This window comes from Oncorhynchus mykiss, chromosome 6 (assembly GCF_013265735.2).
Source record: "Oncorhynchus mykiss isolate Arlee chromosome 6, USDA_OmykA_1.1, whole genome shotgun sequence".
NCBI lineage: Eukaryota > Metazoa > Chordata > Actinopteri > Salmoniformes > Salmonidae > Oncorhynchus > Oncorhynchus mykiss.
In genome coordinates this window covers 58,950,547-58,978,098 of record NC_048570.1, presented here as the reverse complement: position 1 = coordinate 58,978,098, position 27,552 = coordinate 58,950,547, and the positions used below count along the sequence as shown (strand labels likewise).

At 44.9% G+C, this 27,552-nt stretch overlaps 1 protein-coding gene across 1 annotated transcript in view; it reads right to left on the bottom strand.

Moving 5' to 3' along the window:
• Positions 1-27,552, bottom strand: part of LOC110526935 (neural-cadherin) — a 186,056-nt gene that overhangs the window by 22,440 nt on the left and 136,064 nt on the right. Inside the window, exons 22-24 of the mRNA XM_036980609.1 lie at positions 21,941-22,218; positions 14,066-14,280; positions 5,576-5,703 (exon numbers count right to left, since the gene is read on the bottom strand). Of these exons, the coding sequence (XP_036836504.1) occupies positions 5,576-5,703; positions 14,066-14,280; positions 21,941-22,218 (621 nt within the window). The remainder of the gene's footprint in view (positions 1-5,575; positions 5,704-14,065; positions 14,281-21,940; positions 22,219-27,552) is intronic.

Here is a 27,552-nt window from a genome sequence, read left to right as displayed (position 1 = left end):
GTGAGTTTTGGTGGGCAGCCCTCGCTTGGCAAGATTGTTGGGATGCCATATTCTTAACATGTTTTAATAATGGATTTAATGGTGCTTCGTGGGATGTTCAAAGTTTGATATTTTTTTATAACCCAACCCTGATCTATACTTCTCCACAACTTTGTCCCTGACCTATTTGGAGATCTCCTTGGTCTTCATGGTGCCGCTTGCTTGGTGATGCCCCTTGCTTAGGTGTGTTGCAGACTCTGGGGCCTTTCAGAACAGGTGTATATATACAGTGGGGAGAACAAGTATTTGATACACTGCCGATTTTGCAGGTTTTCCTACTTATAAAGCATGTAGAGAGGTCTGTCATTTTTTTGATCATAGGTACACTTCAACTGTGAGAGACGGAATCTAAAACAAAAATCCAGAAAATCACATTTTATGATTTTTAAGTAATTAATTAGCATTTTATTGCATGACATTAGTATTTGATACATCAGAAAAGCAGAACTTAATATTTGGTACAGAAAACTTTGTTTCAATTACAGAGATCATACGTTTCCTGTAGTTCTTGACCAGGTTTGCACACACTGCAGCAGGGATTTTGGCCCACTCCTCCAAACAGACCTTCTCCAGATCCTTCAGGTTTTGGGGCTATCGCTGGGCAATACGGACTTTCAGCTCCCTCCAAAGATTTTCTATTGGGTTCAGGTCTGGAGACTAGCTAGGCCACTCCAGGACCTTGAGATGCTTCTTACGGAGCCACTCCTTAGTTGCCCTGGCTGTGTGGTTCGGATCGTTGTCATGCTGGAAGACCCAGCCACGACTCATCTTCAATGCTCTTACTGAGGGAAGGAGGTTGTTGGCCAAGATCTCGCAATACATGGCCCCATCCATCCTCCCCTCAATACGGTGCAGTTGTCCTGTCCCCTTTGCAGAAAAGCATCCCCAAAGAATGATGTTTCCACCTCCATGCTTCACGGTTGGGATAGTGTTCTTCGGGTTGTACTCATCCTTCTTCTTCCTCCAAACACGGCGAGTGGAGTTTAGACCCAAAAGCTCTATTTTTGTCTCATCAGACCACATGACCTTTTCCCATTCCTCCTCTGGATCATCCAGATGGTCATTGGCAAACTTCAGATGGGCCTGGACATGCGCTGGCTTGAGCAAGGGGACCTGGCGTGCGCTACAGGATTTTAATCCATGACAGCATAGTGTGTTACTAATTGTTTTCTTTGAGACTGGTCCCAGCTCTCTTCAGGTCATTGACCAGGTCCTGCCGTGTAGTTCCGGGCTGTCCCTCACCTTCCTCATGATCATTGATGCCCCACGAGGTGAGATCTTGCATGGAGCCCCAGACCGAGGGTGATTGACCGTCATCTTGAACTTCTTCCATTTTCTAATAATTGCGCCAACAGTTGTTGCCTTCTCACCAAGCTGCTTGCCTATTGTCCTGTAGCCCATCCCAGCCTTGTGCAGGTCTATAATTTTACCCCTGATGTCCTTACACAGCTCTCTGGTCTTGGTCATTGTAGAGAGGGTGGAGTGTGTTTGATTGAGTGTGTGGACAGGTGTCTTTTATTCAGGTAACGAGTTCAAACAGGTGCAGTTAATACAGGTAATGAGTAGAGAACAGGAGGGCTTCTTAAAGAAAAACTAACAGGTCTGTGAGAGCCGGAATTCTTACTGGTTGGTAGGTCATCAAATACTTATGTCATGCAATAACATGCAAATTAATTACTTAAAAATCATACAATGTGATTTTCTGGATTTTTGTTTTAGATTCCGTCTCTCACAGTTGAAGTGTACCTATGATAAAAAAAATACAGACCTCTACATGTTTGTGCGTAGGAAAACCTGCAAAATCGGCAGTGTATCAAATACTTGTTCTCCCCACTGTATATACTGAGATCATGTGACAGATCATGTGACACTTAGATTGCACACACGTGGACTTAATTTAACTATTTATGTGACTTCTGAAGGTAATTGGTTGCAACAGATATTTAGGGGCTTCATAGCAAAGGGGCTGAATACATACTGTATGCACGCAACACTTTTCTGTTTTTTAAATTTTAGTTTCTTTGACATTTTATTTTTTCATTTCACTTTTTTGGACACAATTTTTGGACTATTTTGTGTACGTTCATTACATGAGATCCAAACAAAAATCTATTTAAATTGCAGGTTGTAACGCAAGAAATTAGGAAAAACGCTAAGGGGGATGAATAGTTTTGCAAGACACTGTAAGGAATATTAGGACATCCAGATGATCAGGACATCAGTAATATCAGCACATCAGAAATATCAGGACATCAGGAATATAAGCACATCAGGAATATAAGGACATCCTATAATATCAGGACATCAGATAATATCAGGACATCAGATACTGGCTGGCCCACCAGTCTAATATGAGCTCCATTACTGCCAGTAATACCTTTCTGAAATCTGTATTACATCTATTTGTATCTATTCTATTTCAAGAACTAACTTACCATACAAATGTGAGCATCTAATTTGCTTCTAAGAGGTCCTATTGAAAATCTACTCAATAACAGTTTATTGTACTCAACAAGCATATTCAATGAGTTATTTCATAGCAAACATGCAGTTTGTAAATGGCATACAAATACTACTATAGTGTTTGTGTGACACTGTTCATATAATACAGTGACCATTTCACAAATAACCCTGAGGCTTATTTTCAGACCTGGTAGATTAACAAAGTTGTTGTTAGTGCAGTCATACAGCCTAAGCGGCCATACACAGCTAGTGCGAAATATCTAATATTAAAGAAGTCTCAAGGTATTGCTCACCTGAGGTAGAGTACGTTATGATAAGCTGCAGACCACACTATCTACCAAGAGAGTTCCCATCTTTATCATTCGTAGCCGTCTATGTACCAGCACAGACCGATGCAGGCCCTAAAACTGCACTCAACCAACTCTATAAGGCCAAAAGCAAAGAAGAAAATGCTCACCCAGAAGTGGCGCTCCTAGAGGCCGGGGACTTTAATGCATGCAAACTTAAATCGGTTTTACCTCTTTTCTACCAGCATGTCACATGTGCAACCATAGGAAAAAAACTCCTTTACTCCACACACACAGATGCATACAAAGCTCTCCCCCAACCTTCATTTGGAAAATCGACCACAATTCTATCCTCCTGATTCCTGCTTACAAGCAAAAACTAAAGCAGGAAGTACCAGTGACTCGCTCATTACGGAAGTGGTCAGATGACGTGGATGCTACGCTACAGGACAATTTGTTCCTGGATTCATCCAATGGCATTGAGGAGTATACCACATCAGTCATTGGCTTCATCAATAAGTGCATCGACGACGTCGTCCCCACAGTGACCGTACGTACATATCCCAACCAGAAGCCATGGATTACAGGCAACATCCGCATCGAGACAAAGGCAAGAGCTGCCGCTTTCAAATAGCAGGACACTAATTCGGACTCTAATAAGAAATCCCGCTATGCCCTCAGACGAACCATCAAACAAGCAAAGCGTCAATACAGGATTAAGATTGAATCCTACTACACCAGCTGTGACACTTGTCGGATGTGGCAGGGCTTGAAAACTATTACAGACTACAAAGGGAAACCCAGACGCGAGCTGTCCAGTGACGTGAGCCTACCAGATGAGCTAAATGCCTTTTATGCTCGCTTCGAGGAAAGCAACACTGAAGCATGCACGAGAGCACCAGCTGTTTTGGATGACTCTGTGATAAAGCTTTCGATAGCTGATGTGAGCAAGACCTTTTAACATGTCAACATTCACAAAGCCGCGGGGCCAGACGGACTACCAGGACGTGTACTCAAAGCATGCGCAGACCAACTGGCAAGTGACTTCACTGACATTTTCAACCTCTCCCTGACCAAGTCTGTAATACCTACATGTTTCAAGCAGACCACCATAGTCCCTTTGCACAAGGAAGTGAAGGTAACCTGCCTAAATGATTACCGCCCAGTAGCACTCACATCGGTAGCCATGAAGTGCTTTGAAAGGCTGGTCATGGCTCACATCAACAGCATCCTCCTGGATACCCTAGACCCACTCCAATTCACATACCGCCCCAACAGATCCACAGATTACGCAATCTCAATCGCACTCCACACTGCCCTTTCCCACCTGGACAAAAGGAACCCCTATGTGAGAATGCTGTTCATTGACTACAGCTCAGCGTTCAACACCATAGTGCCCACAAAGTTCATCACTAAGCTAAGAACATTGGGACTAAACACCTCCTTCTGCAACTGGATCCCGGAGTTCCTGATGGGCCGCCCCCAGGTGGTAAGAGTAGGCCTGATCACCGACAATGATGAGAATACCTATAGGGAGGAGGTCTCCCTCAATGTGAGCAAGAAAAATGAGCTGAACATGCCCCCATTAACATTTACGGGGCTGTTGTGAAGCGGATCGATAAATTATATTGCAAAAATTCTAAAACTAAATCCTATGTTGGCACATTTTAACGCCTTCAGAAAGTATTTATACACCTTGACTTATTCCACATTTTTGAGTCTCAAATTTCTTGGTGTCCACATCACCAACTAACTATCATGGTCCAAACACACCAAGACAGTCATGAAGAGGGCACCACAACACCCCCCCCCCCCCCCCAGGAGACTGAAAAGATTTGACATGGGTCCCCAGATCCTCAAAGTTCTACCGCTGCACCATCGAGAGCATCCTGACCGGTTGCATCACCGCCTGGTATGGCAACTGCTCGGCATCTGACCATAAGGCGCTACAGAGGGTAGTGCGTACGGCCCAGTACATCACTGGGTCTAAGCTGCCTGCCATCCAGGACCTATATACTAGGCGGTGTCAGAGGAAAGCACCAAGAGTTGTCAGACTCCAGTCACCGAAGTCATAGACTGTTTTATCCGCTACCGCACGTCAAGCGGTACCGGAGCGCCAAGTCTAGGACCAAAAGACTCCTTAATAACAGCTTCTACCCTCAAGCCATAAGACTGCTGAACAATTCATCAAATGGCCACCGTACTATTTACCATTGACAACCCCCCCTCCCCATTTGTTTTGTACACTGCTGCTACTCGCTGTTAATTATGTATGCATAGTCACTTCACCCCTACCTACAAGTACAAATGACCTCGACTAACCTGTACCCCCGCACATTGACTTTGTACCGGTACCCCCTGTATGTAGCCTCCTTATTGTTATTTTATTGTGCTACTTTTTATTATTTTTTACTTTCATTTATTTTATACATCTTTTCTTAACCCTCCTTGAACTGCACTGTTGGTTATGTAAGCATTTCACGGTAAGGTGTGACAAATAAAGTTTGATTTGATTTGATCTGCACTGAGTCCAAACCACTCAAACCCTCCTACTTCTCCAGACTATGTACGGAAAATAGGACTAGTCTAGCAGAGACACCACCTGTTTGCATTAAACTTCCCCAGAGTTCTATAAGAATGAACAGCATATGGCTAGTGTCGGGTGAGATGTGTGTGTGTCTGTGTTTGTCTATGTGTGCGTGTGTGTGTGTGTGTGTGTGTGTGTGTGTGTGGAGGGGGGGGGGGGGGGTATAAGCTTGGCAGCAGCTCAGACTTCAGACACCCACCTTACTGTTGCTCCTCACGTCCAGACGGTGCCACCGTCTGTCCGCCACGTTTACGTTGCCTGGCAACTGCAGGACCAATGTGCCCGAGCCATGGTTTATCTTGAGTGTGGGAGTGCCATCGATCAATTCTGAGGGAGAGAGAGAGAGAGGACACTGCCATGAGGTCATACATGGTGGTCACATCCCCAGGGCCTCCTGATGACCATCGACCCCCCCATCACATTCTCTCAATGCCATTGGGGATCAGATACAACCACACACACAGACCACTTTATCCTGAGGACGTCACTTCTGTACCCATTTCATCTGATCACTGCGACACACCAAGAACAAGCAACCACAGTGAAGCACAGTCAACTAATAAACGCCAACTGATCATTCCGTAAGAGTGATCTGTGTTCACCCAACCCTAGTCTAAAGTGAAAACAGGTACCACCTCAATGCTTTCAGCAGGCTGTTCAGAAAGATGGCGTACTTAAAATGACATTACATCTAATAACCTGGGCCAGTATTAGAAAATGAAAAACAACAACAGTAAAAGGTGCATAGATAATATTAAACCAGTTTTTTTTATAACTAACAGTCAGACATCATCACTCTTACTGACGGTTGTGGCTGCTTTTCATGATGTATTGCTGTCTCTACCTTCTTGCCCCTTGTGCTGTTGACTTTGCCCAATTAATGTTTGTACCATGTTTTGTGCTGCTACCATGTTGTGTTGCTGCCATGTTGTTGTCATGTTTTGTTGCTACCATGCTGTGTTGTCATGTGTTGCTGCCATGCAATGCTGTTGTCTTAGGTCTCTCATTATGTAGTGTTTTGTTGTCTCTCTTGTCGTGATGTGTGTTGGTCCTATATTTATTTTTACATTTTTTATCCCATTCCCGCAGGAGGCCTTCTGCCTTTTGATAGGCCATCATTGTAAGTAAGAATGTGTTCTTAACTGACTTGCCTAGTTCACTCCAAAATAAGGATTACAACAGTGCCTGGTGCTATGCAATTATGCCCCCCATAAGATAATAAACATATTACAAAGTTATTCTATTTTCTGACTTAGTCAAATGGGAAATTAAAAATTAATGAACCAGTTAAGACTCATTGTATGCTTTATACCATTTGCAAAGGATTGTGGGTAAACAAGATGTCAACCAACCACTGTTTCTCCGTAAATCAACATGACATCCACAGTCTAAGAGTTCAGGAGAGAACAGCGCTGTAAATATAAACTCCACGTTGCTCTATTTTCTAGGCTCGCAAATGCTCTGTTTTCAACAGAGAGGGTTGTTCTCCCTCTTCTCTAGGTCTTTATCTTTACCTTCTCTTACGCCCTGCCTCTCTCCATGACACTCACTATCTGGCTTGTCATGTCTTTCTCTTTTATACCCCCAACCTTTTCTCTCTCTCTCTCTTTCTCCCTCTCCCACCTGTCTCTCTGCAGTGTTCTCACAGTGGATTCCCAGAAGGCAACCTGTGCTCAGACAGAGATAACTTTGAGCTAGCAGTAAGTCACTGATGTACAGAGCCCAGCCTAAGCCTGAGTGAAAAGCCCTTTTCATTTGAAAGGTCCACAGTGGCCACCACCCTCAGGCAGGAGATTGACACTGTCCCACAGGCTATCTGCGTCTGACGAGGGTCCCCGACCCTCCTTGTTGGGACTGACGTGACATTTCAGGAGAAAAGAGATGACAGGCTTGAATGGTGGAGGCTTGGTTGAGATGAAAAGAGAGAGGGAAGGAGAGGAGAGTGGTGCTGAGTGCCTGAGAGGAGAACTTCCACACACATGGACAGGCTGGGCTGTGTTGGTCAGGCAGGTTGCTAGTTCGAATCCCTGAGCTGACAAGGTAAAAAAAAAGAAATCTGTCGTTCTGTCCCTGAACAAGACAGGCCATCATTGTTCCTAGGCCGTCATTGTAAATAAGAACTTGTTCTTAACTGACTTGTCTAGTTAACAAAAAAAAAGGCGTGGGAAGACAGGCCAAATGGGCTTTATGTTGTGTCGTATCAAATGATCTTGGATAGGGAGAGTACGCCCGGGTGTCCTCAGGTTACTACAAGATTCTGCTCTTAAGCTCCGGTTGGCGGACTTCTCCCCTCCTCATCCCTTATTCATCATGGTCTCCTCCTCGACATCCCTGCAGATTAATCTTCCCTGTCGAGCGTCTTGGTGAGGGGGAAGCCAGAGGGTCTCAGCCCGCATAGCATGGCCCCCATAGCATGGCGCTTAAATTTGAAAAATTGCTCTTCTGAAGGCCTGAAGGGGATATGTTTGAGGCAGTAACCATATGGACTGCATAAACAGCATTACAAATCACTCTGTATATACAAATCAGCAGCCCAGCAAGAGAGAAAGAGAGTCTGTGACTGTGGTGCCTTTAATATAAATTGACTGTCAGCAAACAACCCCATACCCCCAGGAAACAGGACCTAAACTTTAAAGCGATATTTGAAACGGGTGCAGCGCTAAAAGACTGTGAAACAGGTTTCTGCAAATTGACCATAATGTGCGCGTCACACTCAGTAGGTAACTGTATCTCTCTGCTCGCTTTCATCTGCCAGATGTTGTGTCTGCACGTGTGTGTTTTTAGTCAGCCTGTTTCTCAGTTCTTTCTGAGACCACCAACACTAGTACCGCATAAAGCAAAAGATAAAAAAATGTAAAAAAAGCAAAATACAAAATGCCTGAGATGCTTTTTACTTTCAGCCGGATATTATGATTCTATTTAATACGGGCAGAAAAAAATGCAATAACCTTGCCTGTTATAAATTGGCTTATATGCTGCCAGCAAATGACCATTCCATTCATTTACTTTCCATACCATTACTCAATCTTTTTTTTTTTAACATCTGGCTTTTGAGTTGCATTTATTAAGAGAATTTGAATTCCACATTTTAAAATCATGATAGATAGGCTGCCATCAGGTCAGAATGAGACAAAGTGAGTGATTACATTTTTTTCTGCTCTCTCCTTGGAGCTGAATGCAACTCTTGGCAACGAGGTGTAAACTGGATCCCCGGCCGAGCCCTGAGAGCCTGTTTCCCATTCTGCAGGAGTCCGTAATCACCCAAATTTAATTTGTCCGGTTAATTTGTCTATTGATTGGACAAGCTCAGCCCCATGGCTCGTACCCTTGAGAAGGGAGCGTTCACAATAATGAGACTCATTTAACAATGAGCTCACTGGACGTAATCGTGTTCCCGCGTACCAGTCAGATTAATAGACCTAGAGGTCAGCGGTCAAAGTCAGGAGACAGCACAGATAGGGTCTAGATCTCTGGTGTGATTTAGAGAGAAATATAACACAGATTACATTTAGAGGTGAGGACAGACCAATGGGCACTCTAAAATATTCCATATGTCCTGCAAACCTACACTATACACAACCATAGCTCAATATAATGCTTTCAGTATGAAGCACATAGTGGTTGTAATCTGACCCACATCAGACGGGGACAAAGGACTATGAGCCATGGAAAAGTTAACAAGCAGAGCCAAAGACTCCCTTCCTCCCTGGTAGCAAAGAGAGTTCCAAACCTCTCTGCCAATGACAGCTAGTTTTCAATTTCCCCCTCGCCACTCAGACAGTCCTAGCAAAATTATTGCTTGAGAAATACAGTCGTTTTTTGCTAAAAAGCTATTTTTGTTTCTTTTTTTACCATTTTAATGGAAAACTATTACAATAAGGCACTTAATTGTTACCCAGAAATGATTTGAAATTGATATACTGTACAAATGGCTGCATTGGGCCTTTAATCCCAGGGGAACAGGGAGAATGTAGGACATGCAGGGGTGTTTTGCAGAGGCAGATCTGTGCTATGTTACATTAGTGGTGGTGATGCCTGGGCACAATGGACCATGGGAGGGATAAACAGCGCTGCACGGCGGAAAACAGACAGTGAGTGGGCAGGGCTGCAGGAGGCAGCCAGCGAGCCGCTCAACATCTTTAATAAGGAGATCCGGCCCGGGAAGCAGTGGGAAATCATAAGGTTTAATAGGTTGCATTGCTATACAACTAGAAATAATAAGGTTTAACACAGTCAACCTGTGGGTGAGAGTAAGGGGTATGTGTGTGTGTGTGTCTGTTTGAGAGAGTAATATAGAGACATTGGGCTGAACTGTTGTTGTCTGTTTCTCCCTTTAAGTCTCAGCCGTCTCTACTTGCCCTCTCCACTCTTGTCATCTCTCCCTCCTGCAATTGGACAGTTGTCTACACATCTCCTTCATACACACCCTTCCACTCCGAACCAAGTATCTCAGCCTCTCACTCCATGTCTCACTGTGTATTATCTTCTCCTACTCCAACTCTCTCTGACTCCATCCGCAGCTCAATACCGTCTGCCCCACTCCGCATCTTACAGCTCCTAAACTCTCTCTCCATACTTTTTATTCTCTCTCTACCTCAACATGTACAGTACGCGTTGAATGTTTCCCTGTCTAGCCACTCTCTATTCATCCCTCCCTGTTTTCCCTGACGCTATCTTTGTCCTCTCTGGCACAGTGCTGGACACAGACTTTGTTGGATTTTATCTATCTTCTCCAGACTATGTCTCTCCCTCCACACCCAGCAGTTGTGGACTGGGCTGTGAGGCTGTGGACATTGATTATTTGAATCAGTTGTGTGGTGCTAGAGCAAAAACCAAAACGTGTAACCAGGATTGGCCCAAGGATCGAGTTTGGGAAACCTTGACTTCCTGCAGCATCTGCAGACAACTTTACGTCAGAGAGAGAAGATGGCGCCGAAGAACATGGCTGACGTTTTACATTCCCCCAACCAATTGTGCAATTTTGTATTTTTTTTGTGCATTTTGTGTAACTTCTTTTTTAACTTAATGTGTACATAATGTTGCTGCTACCATCTCTTATGACCGAAAATTACCTCTGGCCATCAGAAAAGCAAAGCAATTTTCCTTTAACGAGTACGACGAGAAGGATATCCTGCTTTCACTGGGACAGGCCCAGATCCACGCCATTTGCATGAAGAAAAGACGCCGGAAAAGGGGAGGCAGATCGGGGATCCTTCTGAGAACCCGTAGGCGAGCGAATAAACTCCCAATGCCTTCCATTCTTCTTGCTAACGTGCAATCATTAGAAAATAAAATTGATGGCCGACTATTAAGATTATCCTACCAACGGGACATTAAAAACTTGGCTGAACGAAGAAACGGACAATATAGAGCTGGCGGGATTATCATGCACTGGCAGAACACAGACGATACCTCTGGTAAGACGAAGGGTGGGGGTGTTTGTCTTTTTGTCAATAACAGCTGGTGCGCGATGCCTAATATTAAAGAAGTCTCGAGGTATTGCTCGCCTGAGGTAGAGCTGCATTGATAAGCTGTCGACTGCACTATCTAAGAGAGTTCTCATCTATATTATTCATAGCAGTCTATTTACCACCACAAAGTGAAGCTGGCACTAAGACCGCTCTCAAACAACTCTATGAGGCCATAAGCAAAGAAGAAAATGCTCACCCAGAAGTGGCGCTCCTAGTGGCCGGGAACTTTAATGCAGGCAAACATAAATCAGTTTTATCAAATTTTTACCAGCATGTCACATGTGCAACCAGGGTAGAAAAAAATCCTAGACCACCTTTACTCCACACACAGACGCATACTCTCCCCCACCCTCCATTTGGAAAATCTGACGACAATTATATTCTTATTCCTGCTTACAAGCAAAAACTAAAGCAGGAAGTACCAGTGACTTGCTCAATACGGAGGTGGTCAGATGATGTGGTAGCTACGCTACAGGACTGTTTTGCTAGCACAGACTGGAATATGTTCCGGGATTCATCCAGTGGCAGTGAGGAATACACCACCTCAGTTATCGGCTTCATCAATAAGTGCATCGATGATGTCATCCCCACAGTGACTGTATGTACCTATCCCAACCAGAAGCCATGGATTACAGGCAACATCTGCATCTAGCTAAAGGCTATAGCTGCCGCTTTCAAGGAGCGGGAGACTAATCCAGACGCTTTTAAGAAATCACGCTATACCCTCAGATGAACCATCAAACAAGCAAAGTGTCAATACAGGATTAAGATTGAATTGTACTACACCGGCTCTGATGCTCTTCGGATGTGGCAGGGCTTGAAAACTATTGTGGATGTCAGTTTACATGACTGTGGATGTCATGTAAACTATTACAACTATTACTACCAAGCGAAACCCAGACTCGAGCTGCCCAGTGATGTAAGCCTACCAGATGAGCTAAATGCCTTTTATGCTCGCTTCGAGGAAAGCAACACTGAAGCATGCATGAGAGCACCAGCTGTTTAGGATGACTGTGTGATAACGCTCTGAGTAGCCGATGTGAACAAAACCTTTAAACAGGTCAACATTCACAAAGCCGCGGGGCCAGACGGATTACCAGGACGTGTACTCAAAGCATGCACGGACCAACTGGCAAGTGTCTTCACTGACATTTCCAACCTTTCCCTGACCGAGTCTATAATACTTACATGTTTCAAGCAGACCCCCATAGTTCCTGTGCCCAGGGAAGCGAAGGCAACCTGCCTAAATGATTACCGCCCAGTGGCACTCATATCAGTAGCCATGAAGTGCTTTGAAAGGCTGGTCATGGCTCACATCAACAGCATCCTCCCGGACACCCTAGACCCACTCCAATTCGCATACCGCCCCAGCAGATCCACAGTTGACGCAATCTCAATCGCACTCCACACCGCCCTTTCTCACCTGGACAAAAGGAACACCTATGTGAGAATGCTGTTCATCGACTACAGCGCAGCGTTCAACACCATAGTGCCCACGAAGCTCATCACTAAGATAAGGACTCTGGGACTAAACACCTCCCTCTGCAACTGGATCCTGAACTTCCTGACGGGCCGACTCCAGGTGGTAAGGAGTAGGCAACAACACGCCTTAACACTGGGGTCCCTCAGGGGTGTACTTAGTCCCCTCCTGTATTCCCTGTTCACCCATGACTGCGTGGCCAAACGCGACTCCAACACCATCATTAAGTTTGTTGACAACACAACCGACAATGATGAGACGGCCTATAGAGAGGAGGTCAGAGAACCGGCAGTGTGGTGCCAGGACAACAACATCTCCCTCAATGTGAGCAAGACAAAGGAGCTGATCGTGGAGTACAGGAAAAGGCGGGCCGAACAGGCCCCCATTAACATCAACTGGGCTGTAGTGGAGCGGGTCGAGAGTTTAAAGTTCCCTGGTGTCCACATCACCAACAAACTATCAATTCATAAAAATCGCCAATGGACAATTTACATTGACCTAGTACACTGTTGCTACTCGCTGTTTGTTTGTTACCTATGCATAGTCACTTCGCCCCCACCTACATATACAGATTACCTCAACTAGCCTGTACCCCCACATACTGACTCGGTATCGGTGCCCTCTGTATATAGCCTCGTTATTGTTATTCTTATTGTGTTACTTTTATTATTACTTTTTATTTTAGTCTACTTGGTAAATATTTTCTTCTTCTTGAACTTCACTGTTGGTTAAGGGCTTTTAAGTAAGCATTTCACGGTAAAGTCTACACTTATTCGGCGCATGTGGCAAATAAAGTTTGATTTCGTTTGACCTTCACAGTACAACACACTGACTATGCATTGTTTTGAGACTGCAGCCTTTAGACTGTTGAGACTTCAGACTTGAGACTGTCGAGACTCAAGAAAGTCTTGTGCACGTGGCTAAAAAAAACGTTGAAACTTGATGCTTGAATCTTCTACTGTATCCTTTTCTCTTTTGTTTTCCATTCAAAAACACACTCACACACGTGCGCACGCGCACTCATACACACTGGTGCGCGCACGCACACACAAAATGTCTTCCAGCATTGAATCGAGTGCTAATACTCAAAACATAATATGAAATGGAGCCACAAACACGTACACGCAAACATCACATGTTATTTACTCTGGACCTCAACTTCAAGAATGGATGCTAAGCACGTCCATATAGCTAAACAAGTTCATTAAAGCTCTAAATATGTACACCCCATTGTAATTACATTCTGGAATGAATGACAAATAAGCCTTTACTTTCATAATGAGCCCCTTCATTAACCCCTAAAGACCTGATGCTGTCACACACACACACACACAAACAAACACACACAAACAGACTGAAATCAGTCTTTACCACCGAGTGTACACTCAATTAAAGGCCTCAGGAGCTATGTGTAGGCTGATGCTGAACCCCATTCAAAGAAACCCCTCCACCCCCAAACTCATTTGGCAGGGTTGGCACAACAAATATCCATGTTAAAAAGAACCTTAGCAGTCTCTAAACGTTCATATTAAACCAGCAAATCCAGACAGGACAATTTCTTCCTCATGCAACCTTCCTATCTCTATCTGACCATCACTGTGTACTGAAAACACAATTACCAGCACTCACACACTGACGCAGGCATGCGCTGCCCATCCCTTCCCCCTAACACATCTTGTCTCTGCCCTATCCTATATTCCTGTCCCCCTCCTCTGTGAGTAGATAAGTGGATATGTACCTATGGCCATGAAGTCCTCGAGGTCCCAGGGCTGTAGCTGGGCCAGGGGCCCACTGTAGAGCAGCAGACCATCTGCAACCTCCGTGATGAACTCCAGGGAGAGATGGCTCTCGAAGCAAGGCCTTATGGGAGGAAACCAGGCATAGCCGTTGCCATGGAAACTGTGTTTGGTCTGCTGGCACTCTGGCCCCTCGAACTGCGTAGGGCACTGGCATCTAGGGCAAGATAACAAGGAAGAGGAACATCATCAAAAAAAATTATAATATAAAGCAATGTAGTTATTTCATCTTTTCACCTCATCTATCACACAAGACTGCTCTATCAGGATGTCCCTGCAGAGTCCGGGATGGGATGGCCTGCTTCTGCTTAACCGCACAACAGTCACACACACACACGCACGCGCACGCACACACGCACACACACACAACACACACACACACACACACACACACACACACGCACACACGCACACACACACAACACACACACAACACACACACAACACACACAATTTGCTTCTAGTTGTTCTCAATTGCATAGCAACCCTTATTACTAAATATTGTGAGTGCACATCCCAACTAAGCATCTAGCAGTCTATATTAGCCCCCATGGACTCCTCACAATCTGGAGAACACTATATTTTAGCTTTCTCGCTCTCTCTCTCTGTCTGTCTTGCTCTCAGACTACTGTTTTCGCCTCCAGTGATTCCCTTCAGAGAGATTCACTCCGCATCTCATGCAGATGTTCTTATTATCAGCCGTACCATAGGGAGAATCCATCACTAGTAACAACATTCTCTGTCAGACGTACTGTAGCAACCGAGCACAGCTGCACTCCTCACTCCGGTTATTCTGTCATCCCCTTTTCCTATATTCATTCCTCCTTTGTCACACACAGACACACGCACACTACCCCACTGTATCCACCTGTTGTGGAGACTGCTAATATAGCTGGCACACACACACACACACACACAGGCAATCCTGCGGCATCAATCAAGTGTGGCTTTCTCTAGTTAGTTTAGTCAGAAGCCCAGCTATTTTATAAGCCGGTTCCCTCTCCATCACCCTACTCACAGCAACCTAATAATAGTCTTCCAGGCCGCCATGCTCCCTTCGTTTCATTCCTCTCTCATTTGTGTGCTGCGAAGGGAGAGAGAAGAGCTCCTGGCTGCCACATCCGACACTCTTGCATTTAGTCTTTCCCATTTCCCAGTCTGTGCTCTGAACCCAGATTGAAAAGGAGAGACTGTCAGAAATGATAGTCCCCCCTGGCACCTGGCAGACATGCAAATGCGGGAGGAGTGAAACAGGCAGGCGGGCCGTGCGCAAACACAATGACATGCTTCTTCTAATAACCAGGCGCAGTAATCAAAGTTTAGAAGACACACCGTAGCAAAAAGAGAGAGAGAGAGAGGAGAGAGGAGCACACATGACTGTATGCACGCATGACGGTAAGTCGCTTTGGATAAAAGTATCTGCTAAATGGCGTACGTTATTATTATACTATAGGAGAGAGAGGATGAGGATGCACTGGAACAACAGCAGGTGGTGAACGTTGCTTTTAGTGCAGATCAACTCGGACAAAACAGAGATGCTTGTTCTAGGTCCCAAGAAACAAAGAGATCTTCTGTTGAATCTGACAATTGCTCTTAATGGTTGTACAGTTGTCTGAAATAAAACTGTGAAGGACCTCGGCGTTACTCTGGACCCTGATCTCTCGTTTGACGAACATATCAAGACTGTTTCAAGGACAGCTTTTTTCCATCTACGTAACATTGCAAAAATCTGAAACTTTCTGTCCAAAAATGATGCAGAAAAATGTATCCATGCTTTTGTTACTTCTAGGTTAGACTACTGCAATGCTCTACTTTCCGGCTACCCGGATAAAGCACTAAATAAACTTCAGTTACTGCTAAATACGGCTGCTAGAATCCTGACTAGAACCAAAAAATGTGGTCATATTACTCCAGTGCTAGCCTCCCTACACTGGCTTCCTGTCAAGGCGAGGGCTGATTTCAAGGTTTTACTGCTAACTTACAGAGCTTTACATGGGCTTGCTCCTACCTATCTCTCTGATTTGGTCCTGCCGTACATACCTACACGTACGCTACGGTCACAAGACGCAGGCCTCCTAATTGTCCCTAGAATTTCTAAGCAAACAGCTGGAGGCAGGGCTTTCTCCTATAGAGCTCAATTTTTATGGAATGGTCTGCCTACCCATGTGAGAGACGAAAACTCGGTCTCAACCTTTAAGTCTTTACTGAAGACTCATCTCTTCAGTGGGTCATATGATTCAGTGTAGTCTGGCCCCGGCGTGGGAAGGTGAACGGAAAGGCTCTGGAGCAACAAACCGCCCTTGCTGTCTCTGGATGGCCGGTTCCCCTCTTTCCACTGGGATTCTCTGCCTCTAACCCTATTACAGGGGCTGAGTCACTGGTGCTCTTTCATGCCGTCCCTAGGAGGGGTGCGTCACTTGAGTGGGTTGAGTCACTGATGTGATCTTCCTGTCTGGGTTGGCGCCCCCCCTTGGTTTGTGCCGTGGCGGAGATCTTTGTGGGCTATACTCGGCCTTGTCTCAGGATGGTAAGTTGGTGGTTGAAGATATCCCTCTAGTGGTGTGGGGGCTGTGCTTTGGCAAAGTGGGTGGGGTTATATCTTTCTGTTTGGCCCTGTCCGGGGTTATTATCGGATGGGGTCACAGTGTCTTCTGACCCCTCCTGTCTCAGCCTCCAGTATTTATGCTGCAGTAGTTTATGTGTCGGGGGGCTAGGGTCAGTTTGTTATCTGTTATCTGGAGTACTTCTCCTTCTGGAGTACTTCTCCTGTCTTATTCGGTGTTCTGTGTGAATTTAAGTATGCTCTCTCTAATTCTCTCTTTCTTTCTCTCTCTCGGAGGACCTGAGCCGTAAGTCCATGCCTCAGGACTACCTGGCATGATGACTCCTTGCTGTCCCCAGTCCACCTGGCCGTGCTGCTGCTCCAGTTTCAACTGTTCTGCCTGCGGCTATGGAATCCTGACCTGTTCACCGGACGTGCTACCTGTCCCAGACCTTTTATTTGACCATGCTGGTAATTTATGAACATTTGAACATCTTGGCCATGTTCTGTTATAATCTCCACCCGGCACAGCCAGAAGAGGACTGGCCACCCCTCATAGCCTGGTTCCTCTCTAGGTTTCTTCCTAGGTTTTGGCCTTTCTAGGGAGTTTTTCCTAGCCAACGTGCGTCAACACCTGCATTGCTTGCTGTTTGTGGTTTTAGGCTGGGTTTCTGTACAGCACTTTGAGATATCAGCTGATGTACGAAGGGCTATATAAATACATTTGATTTGATTTGATCAGCACGCATGTCAGACTGTCCTGTTGCTTAATAACATGGTATCCCGACCATGACGCAGAGAAATGGAAGGAAGTTGTGCCTAGGAGCACTGGATCTGATGAAGGTCCTGTAGGCTCCGGTTTACCAAACAGGATCCTATAGTCACACTACAAGGCCAACTCATTGTGGAGAGGCAGGGAGTTGATACCAGTGATATCTGGATGTGGTTTCGGCCAGGAGCCATGCCTCTACCTAACCACTCACACATGGGATGGGAGGAAGTGTACGCACATGGTCACAGCTTAGTGTGACTAGGCCCCAAGCAGAAAACAAGGCTAGTATTACTCCATCAGACCATCGGACCATCAAAGACATGAACATATCTCCCAGAGTGACAGACAGTAACGTACCAAGGAGGGATCACTTATGGAAAAGAAAGAGGGAGATGGGGAGCAGGAGAGATAATACTGTAGAGAGAGAGGAGGAGATGTAAAGATAGGGGGATTGAAGACAATACACTGGAAACTTGACCTACCTTATCTCTCCATTTAGAAACAATTCATCTCACTCATTTATCCCATCAGAGAAATCAGGAGCATGATTTCAGCCCAATCCTCTTACTGTACTTGAGCTTTTTTCACCGGACGTTCACCGGACGTGCTACCTGTCCCAGACCTTTTATTTGACCATGCTGGTAATTTATGAACATTTGAACATCTTGGCCATGTTCTGTTATAATCTCCACCCGGTACAGCCAGAAGAGGACTGGCCACCCCTCATAGCCTGGTTCCTCTCTAGGTTTCTTCCTAGGTTTTGGCCTTTCTAGGGAGTTTTTCCTAGCCAACGTGCGTCAACACCTGCATTGCTTGCTGTTTGTGGTTTTAGGCTGGGTTTCTGTACAGCACTTTGAGATATCAGCTGATGTACGAAGGGCTATATAAATACATTTGATTTGATTTGATCAGCACGCATGTCAGACTGTCCTGTTGCTTAATAACATGGTATCCCGACCATGACGCAGAGAAATGGAAGGAAGTTGTGCCTAGGAGCACTGGATCTGATGAAGGTCCTGTAGGCTCCGGTTTACCAAACAGGATCCTATAGTCACACTACAAGGCCATCTCATTGTGAAGAGGCAGGGAGTTGATACCAGTGATATCTGGATGTGGTTACGGCCAGGAGCCATGCCTCTACCTAACCACTCACACATGGGATGGGAGGAAGTGTACGCACATGGTCACAGCTTAGTGTGACTAGGCCCCAAGCAGAAAACAAGGCTAGTATTACTCCATCAGACCATCGGACCATCAAAGACATGAACATATCTCCCAGAGTGACAGACAGTAACGTACAAAGGAGGGATCACTTATGGAAAAGAAAGAGGGAGATGGGGAGCAGGAGAGATAATACTGTAGAGAGAGAGGAGGAGATGTAAAGATAGGGGGATTGAAGACAATACACTGGAAACTTGACCTACCTTATCTCTCCATTTAGAAACAATTCATCTCACTCATTTATCCCATCAGAGAAATCAGGAGCATGATTTCAGCCCAATCCTCTTACTGTACTTGAGCTTTTTTTTCTTTGCTCATTTCCTCTTCTTTGCTTGCACACAGGGATGTTATTTGTTAGCGTTTGAAAGGGACCAAGTAATCTCCCCTGCCCTCCATTTTCAAATCCCACTATTAATCCTGGTGCCACGATTATCTACATGTTGTTTCTTAAATCTTAAATCTCTGCGCTGTGTCGCTGGGGATCTCTACGTATTTTTTGCGGTTCTACATCTGTGCGCTCAAAGCCGAGTGATAAACCAGGCCAGGGCTCTCTGCTCTGCACAGCAACCGTCCACTGCCTCTGTCTCTTATCTATTACCAGGCTTGCATTCATCTTTGAAGGGTTTCACACACCCAAGCCTGCAGAGGAAGACATTGACCTCTGCCCTATTCAGTTATAAAATGATTCTCTAGTGGAAACAATAATCGCAGAAATGTCAGACTTGAATACGTATAATGTGAGGAATTTCTATTAACATGTTAATTGTTCGCTACATTCACAGCTTTTTATGTTCTTGACTTTTAAGCCGAAGGATGTGAGTTCTACAAGGACAACTTGTCATCAACAGGGAGGCTCTTATGATCTGACACATCAACAACTTTATCCTGTGTTTGGGCCAAACTGGCAATGTTAGCTCAGCTGTAAAAAGCCAATGTGTCTGCAACAGAGAGAGAGCTGGGATTAACTCTAGGTTGGCTGCATAAATCATTCTGGTACGGACCAATGGCGAGGCACATTACACGCTTAGCACGTCCAACTAGACACAAATCCTGGGTTTACTTTCTTCTTTTAATTAAACAGCATAGAACAAAATTAACTTTCCCCTCCTTTCGTGTTTCAAAGGGAAGCTGGATGGACAATTCCAGTAAGAGTATTTGGGCATATGTTCAAATTCTTTCAGGAACATCCATATACACCTCCTATCTAGACATGAACACCAAAGCAGCGGCAGATTACCTCTGAATATGAACTAATAATGTCAGTGGATTTCAAACGAGGGACTTTTGATGTGTGTGTTTGCACAGGGTGGGTGTGTGTCTCTGTCGTCCTCTCTCTCTCTCTATCTCTGTCGTTCTCTCTCTCTCTCTCTCTCTCTCTCTCTCTCTCTCTCTCTCTCTCTCTCTCTCTCTCTCTCTCTCTCTCTCTCTCTCTCTCTCTCTCTCTCTCTCTCTCTCTCTCTCTCTCTCTCTCTCTCTCTCTCTCTCTCTCTCTCTCTCTCTCTCTCTCTCTCTCTCTCTCTCTCTCTCTCTCAGGAGACTAACGTTATAGGTTTGTCAGTGTGCACCAACCGAAGTATCATCTGTGGCTGTGTTGCCGTCTGTGGGATCGTATGTCTGCACAAGTGAAGTCCACAGGAGGAACACCTCACCAGAGCAGTGTCTTAGTAAATATGGTGAGTCTGATTCTGCTCACAGAGTTTAGACCATACACACAGCCGTGTAGTGGTTTATGTGTCTCCACCAAGGGGCCAGGTTTCTGGTCTAGAAGCACGGTTTTGACTGCTCCTACAGTTTTTGCTTCGGTACTGCAGTTTAACTGACACCATGCCCAGAAAGACCATTTCCATACAGGACCACCTAGAGAGGTCAGATTAGAAAATTCCTAATCAGACACTTTAGTAATGAGCTTTGTGCACAAAACAATATGTTTTTTTAAAATGATCTCGATCTCTCATTAAATTGTTGGTGTACTGTTATTTAAGTGCACTTCCACATTGCTAACACCCTAACAAAAACATACACAGACCTATGATAAAACATGCATCATTCCCTTTTAAATACCTCCTCTGGTGTAGCGGCCAGGTTGGCATTTTTGATGTGTTCATTTCCTTTGCATTTTTAATCACAACGATCATTAGATTAAAGAAAATTCCCCCCACATCACCGGCGGCATTTAGCCTTCCTCCTCAACACCATCCCAGAAGTATTTAGCTTGACGTTGAGCTCGCTCAGGCATTCAGAGCACAACGAGGAAATTCACTCAGGACGACCAACAGGGAACCAAAAAACAGAGAGGCACCGGGGGAGAGAGGTACAAGAGGCACCAGACATATGGCTGCTGTACTGTAGAACGCAGAGCTCACTCTTGAAGCTAAAGCCTCTCTCCTAAACAACCACCGCTGGGATTACAGCAGTGAGCTGAGCCCAGGTCGGAAAGACATCAAAGGCCTGGCCGGTGAGAGAGAGAGAGAGAGAGAGGTGAGAGCAGTGGACATGGTTAACTCTGTCCAATTAGAGATGAAGCAGAATAATCAGGCGTGGCTAACAAGGTTATTTAAACAGCCTCTACTAAGTTTTCTGGATGTCTAACCCGACCCCTCACCCCCCAACCCGGTACCAAATGACTTTGCTGCACTCTCTCCTCCTCACCATTAACCCCCCTCAGCCCCCTTGTAAAATTGAGTGTTAGTCCCATTCTCTCTGTTTAGGTGTATTTACTCAGTGATGAAAAATCGCTAGCATTGTTGGTTTTGGATAATTGGAGAAAAGGGCTATAAGTGGTGTACCTCATATTTGTGAGAAGTCTTGGAGGTGAAGTGATTAGACTCACAAAGGGGGGGGGGGGGGGGGGCTTGGATCCTTTTGAAAACTTCACTTGATCTATCATTCAGCACCAGCACGGCATTTGTGTGAGCGAGCTAGCGAACGAGCGAGCGCACACGGCTCTGCTTGCCCGTTTTTTTGGGCAAATACTTTCAAAGAGTTTCGTCCCTCTAGCGAGATTTGAAGTATTAGTTGACTTATTGATTCCTCTTCCACACATAACCCTGACTCTCATTTATAAAGCATTGCCGACTCCAGGCAACCATCACTACCTCAACAGTGAAACAACAGATCTGAGCCTTCCCTCCCCTTCCCCCACCCTGGTGCTAAAAGGTCAGGCTGCCAATGCCTACCTGCTGCTTTTTGACACCTCCGCTCACCCGTACACAATTGTAAACACAATTAAACCCCTACCCCTGTGTGAACATTTCACTGCAGGTGGTATGACTTCTTTCTCACCTGTACCCGCTCGGAGTGTCGACACAGATGCCCCCGTTGAAGCAAGGGTTTCTGGGATAGGAGGAGCAAATCTTGTGGACATGTTCTCTCCCGGAGCAGCTGCATACTGCTGTGGACTCCACCGTCACCGACACCAGTGACATGCTCCCAGAATCCACCACAGTGGGCGTGTCGCTGACACTCAGCACGTTGGAGCAGCCGCCGCTGCCGCCACAGTCTGTGTTGGCACACTCATCCACGTGTACCTGGCTGACGTTCACTTGCAGGAACGACTGCAGCTGTGGACACAGGGAGAGAGAGAGAGAGAGAGTGTGAGAGAGAGAGAGAGAGAAAGAGAGAGAGAGAGAGCGTGAGAGCATGAGAGAGAGAGAGAGAGCATGAGAGAGAGCGAGAGAGAGAGAGAGAGAGAGAGACGGAAAGAGAGAGAGACGGAGAGGAATGAAGGGAAAGAGAGAGGATCAAGGGAGAATTAAATTAGGAGGATTAAGACAGAAATAGGAGGCGAAAGGAGACAGAGGAACAACAAAGTATAAGGCTAAAAGGTAATCAAGGGACAGCCATGGAAGAGTCAATGCGGAACAGTCTTGATTACCACCAGGGTTTATCCTAAGCCTTTCGAAAGCACATAATGCCTGTTGTTTTAGCCATCTTTTTTTTCATCCTGGACATTAGCATTTGGGTTGTGCGATCCCGACTCTCACGAGAAGACGTGCACACACTCATACATGCAAATACCCCTACAGCCATCCGATTAGATTAGCGTGTATGAATTCATCTCTCAAACAAACACTCCTTCGCTCTCTCACACGCACACACTTGCATAAATACACATGCTCACACACACACACACACGAATATGCACATGCAAACCCACACATACACACAAAACCGCTTGGCCCTCCCAGCGTCTGTTCACCATGACCTGTTTACATACATTCGCCGTATACCCTTTCAACACCACTTATTCACAGCTCAAGTGGGCCACATCACATTCAGGCAGAATGAACTGGGGAGAGAGTGTGACAGGATTGTTCCCAGGTTGAGTATATGTATGCAGAGTTGGATAGGGATCATGACGAGGTCCTAGAGTCCTAGAGTGAAAATGGAATTAAATAGCTCTCTCTCGCTCTCTCTCTCTCTGTCTCTCTCTCTCTCTCTCTCGTTGCAGGGTAGATCCCAGCATAGTGACAGTGGGGAGGGGAAAGAGGGGAGTGAGGAGAGGGGAGTGGGGGGGGGGGGGGGGGGGGGGGGGGGGTTGAGGAACGATCCGCGGATGGGTGATTAATGACATTCTCCCACAACCCCTCAACCGTCAAAAAAATAATCTGTGGTTTTCAGTGCCGCAGTACCACGGCACATTTCACTTAGAGGGGCCACACTCATCCACCACTTCCCATCTAACCCCCTCCCGACTTCCACTCTGTCTGGCTTACCAGCAATCGGGAGACACCCCCTTCCTTCCCCTCCTCCTCCCACACAAGCACAGTTACATCCCCCTCCTCTCCACTGTGACCACAGATACTACCAGGGCAGAAAAATACATGGTTTTCAGGCATGTATGCACAGTACGTATACTGTATTGTTTGTGCCAGAGTTTAATTGGGAAGAACAGAGCTCCACTGCCTTAGGTTAGGAGACGGCATGTCATGAAAGTTGAGTTGATGTCTTTGAAAATGTTCAACCACCTTCACATGTCCAATTGAACTGTTGTTTCTATGCAGATGAACGTGTCTAGGCTGGTACAATTTGATCAGTGGCTGAGAGTATTGTGCCATCTGTATTTGAATGGAAGTGTTTGGAAAGGAAGAGCGGCAAGTGAGGTCGAGTTCCTCTGAGGATACACCCGTGTGCGCTTGTGTGCGAACATGAAAAGAGAATGTCAGAATGTGGATGTGTTTATCTCTACCAATCCCACACAATGAGAGCACATAAAGGAACATGGGTAGAGTGAGAGCCCAAGGGGAAACTTCCTGATGTGTATCAAAAGACATCCCTGTCTCCCTTTCTCATCTCCACTGCTACCTTCCCCTTCCCACCTGTCCACTCATGCTCTTTGACCTTTTAAATGTAACGTATGTCTCTGGCGCCCCTTTACCGTGCATGTGCCACATTACTGTGCGGTGACTGCCTGAAAAGGTGTTTTGCATTTCTTAGCTGAGAGGTTAAACACTTCTGATATGGAACATCTCCCAATCCACTAGTTTAGAAAGACAAACATATAGCTCACCAGAGAAACATGGCTTATGTGGGTGTATGGGTGTGTGCCCAATGACAAATACTAACCATGGGACTGCACACCCAGAATCACTATACAGGCAGAAGAGATATTTCATCTAAGACCAAATGACCTCTGGGAAGGGATGGCAATGTGAATGCTCTTTGTGCTTTGTGCATGACTGTACTGTCAGCTTTATCTAAACACAGTTTGAGGCACCCATGGGGCTTCGACTACAATACCCATGCATCCCTGGGGCAGAGTCTGTGGAGAAAACATTAAAGGGCACCCAAGGGACTTGTAGGCCTACAAAGAATATGCTGAAAACTGGGCCATCTTTGCTCAGAAGGCAGGAGGGAGGACAAGGAGGAAGATAAATTCTTCAGGTTGGACCTGAGGCTAATTTGTTTGTTTTTAAACCGACAAACGTTTTGCTAACCATATTGGATTGGAGAGGTAGCACCTGAGGACAGTTCGTCTGAATTACAGTTGAATAAGAGATGGGATTAATAACAGAAAGAGGCGACACACAGACAAAGCGAACACGCTATTGGGGAACGCTGTGCTTTTTCCCCCCTCTAGGTCTCATCTTTCCCCTATGTGGATCTGAGGCACATCTATCTATCTATCTATCTATCTATCTATCTATCTATCTATCTATCTATCTATCTATCTATCTATCTATCTATCTATCTATCTATCTATCTATCTATCTGTCTGTCTGTCTGTCTGTCTGTCTGTCTGTCTGTCTGTCTGTCTGTCTGTCTGTCTGTCTGTCTGTCTGTCTGTCTGTCTGTCTGTCTGTCTGTCTGTCTGTCTGTCTGTCTGTCTGTCTGTCTGCCATTCTCAATAGCAAGGCTATGCTCACTGAGTCTGTACATAGTCAAAGCTTTCCTTAAGTTTGGGTCAGTCACAGTAGTCAGGTATTCTGCCACTGTGTACTCTCTGTTTAGGGCCAATGTGTCAAGTAATTATCTTTTTGTTTCCTCATGATTTGGTTGGGTCTAATTGTGTTGCTGTCCTGGGGCTCTGTTGGGTCTGTTTGTGTTTGTGAACAGAGCCCCAGGACCAGCTTGCTTAGAGGACTCTTCTCCAGGTTCATCTCTCTGTAGGGGATGACTTTGTTATGGAAAGTTAGGGAATCACTTCCTTTTAGGTGGTTGTAGAATTTAACAGCTTTTGCCTGGATTTTGATCATTAGCGGGTATTGGCCTAATTCTGCTGTGCATGCATTAGTTGGTGTTTTACATTGTACACAGAGGATATTTTTGCAGAATTCTGCGAATGTGTGTTTTTTGCCAATTTTAACCTCACACTTGTTGTTTGTGTACATGGATGTTATAACATTGTATGTTTTTCCCTCAACACCACTTTCTATCAATTTGTATAGCAGACCCTCATGCCAAATTAAGTCGAAGTCTTTTTTAAATCCACAAAGCATGAGAAGACTTTGCCTTTGTTTTGGTTTGTTTGTTTGTCAATTAGGGTGTACATGGTGAAACTGTCGTATGATAATTTGGTAAAAAGCCCATTTGACATTTGCTCAGTACATTGTTTTCACTGAGGAGTCTGCTGTTAATGATAATGCAGAGGATTTTTCCCAAGGTTGCTGATGACGCATATCCCACGGTAGTTATTAGGGTCAAATCTGTCTACTGTCACGACTTCCGCCGAAGTTGGTGCCTCTCCTTGTTCGGGCGGCGTTTGGCGTTCGACGTCACCGGCTTTCTAGCCTCCACCGATCTACATTTCTTTTTCCATTTGTTTTGTCTGTATTGTACACACCTGGTTCCCATTACGTTTGAATTATTTCCCTATTTAAACCTCTGGAGCCATCATGGTTTTGTGCGTGTTTATTGTTGTCAGTTGCCTCGCGTATGTGATTCTGGATTTTCGTTCTCCTTGTTGGAAGATTATTTTTGAGTAAAGTTACTATTATTACTCATCTCTGTGTTCTGTGCCTGACTCCGCCTTACCCACATCACCTAGACTCTGACATCTACACTTTTGTGGATTGGGGTGATCAGTCCTTAGTTCCAAATATTGGGGAAGATGCTCTTATTGGCATAGGAAAAAATGTTTACATTGCCAAAGCAAGCAAAATAGATAGTCAACAAATTTGAAATAAACAATAAACAATACATTACAGTTACAAAAATTCCAAAAGAATAAAGACATTTAAAATAACATATTATGTCTATATGCAGTGATGTAATGATGTGCAAATAGTTAAAGTACATAAGGGAAAATAAATAAATAAATAAATATATCTCTCGGTCTCTAGGTAAGCCAATCAGACGAGGAGGGTGCTTAATGGCTACGTTCTTAGAGAAGACCAGCTGAGCCGCCATTTAATGATACAGTCAGTCACACAAACAAACCATAATTACACACTAGACCTAAAATCATCATGCTCATTAGCAGTACTTAGCAGCATGTCCAATACAGCCGTTTGGTTGTTGCTGTTCTGACGTGAAACAAATGTCCATTATGTGCTCTGATGGTAAGCTGATCATGTCCTTGCGTGACGAAATAAAATGCTGTCTCACAAGGTCACTGTCGCTGGTCAAACTGGGGACCAGAACAAAATGGAGTCTAGATGAAAACAACCTTCAGTCACAAACCCATCCCTCTAAACATCAATACACTGCAGCACCTGCTCTGCAACCAACAAAGCCCAAAACCAATGGTTAAAAATGTAGGAAGCATACGTTTTTACTCACCACTGTAACAACACAGTGTGGTCAAGTAACTTAGTTATGGTGACGATCTGGTTACCTATAAGTACAAACATCCGTCCTCGATATTACATCACAACCCGGAAAAACATTTTCCGACATCACTTCAACATTCTAATCGGTTTTATGTAATACAAATAGAAAGTGAAGTGTAACGTTGCATTGGGACTTTTGATGTATATACTAATGCAAACAAAACATGTGGTTATGTTTATGCTACCAACCATTTAAAGGTGGAATACACGGAAATGTATTTTATTTATTTAACCTTCATTTAATTAGGCAAGTCAGTTAAGAACAAATTCTTATTTACAATGATGGCCTAGGAACAGTGGATTAACTGCCTTGGTCAGGGGCAGAACAACAGATTTTTACTTTGTCAGCTTGCGATTTGATCTAGCAACCTTTTGGTTACTGCCCCAACACTCTAACCACTCGGCTACCTCCACCATTTCATGGTAGCAAACATTTCTAATAGTTCTCATTTCAGTTTATGTGACAAAACAAGCAAGTCTAGAGAATCATTGTAACATTCAAGCCGCTGTGAAATATCTTTTCAATTCCCAAATATATTGTATTTTCAGCTGTTTGATGCTAGTGTACAAAACCGAAAGTAAAAGATGAAAAAACAGAACAGATATACCGCTTCTTAGGCTTGC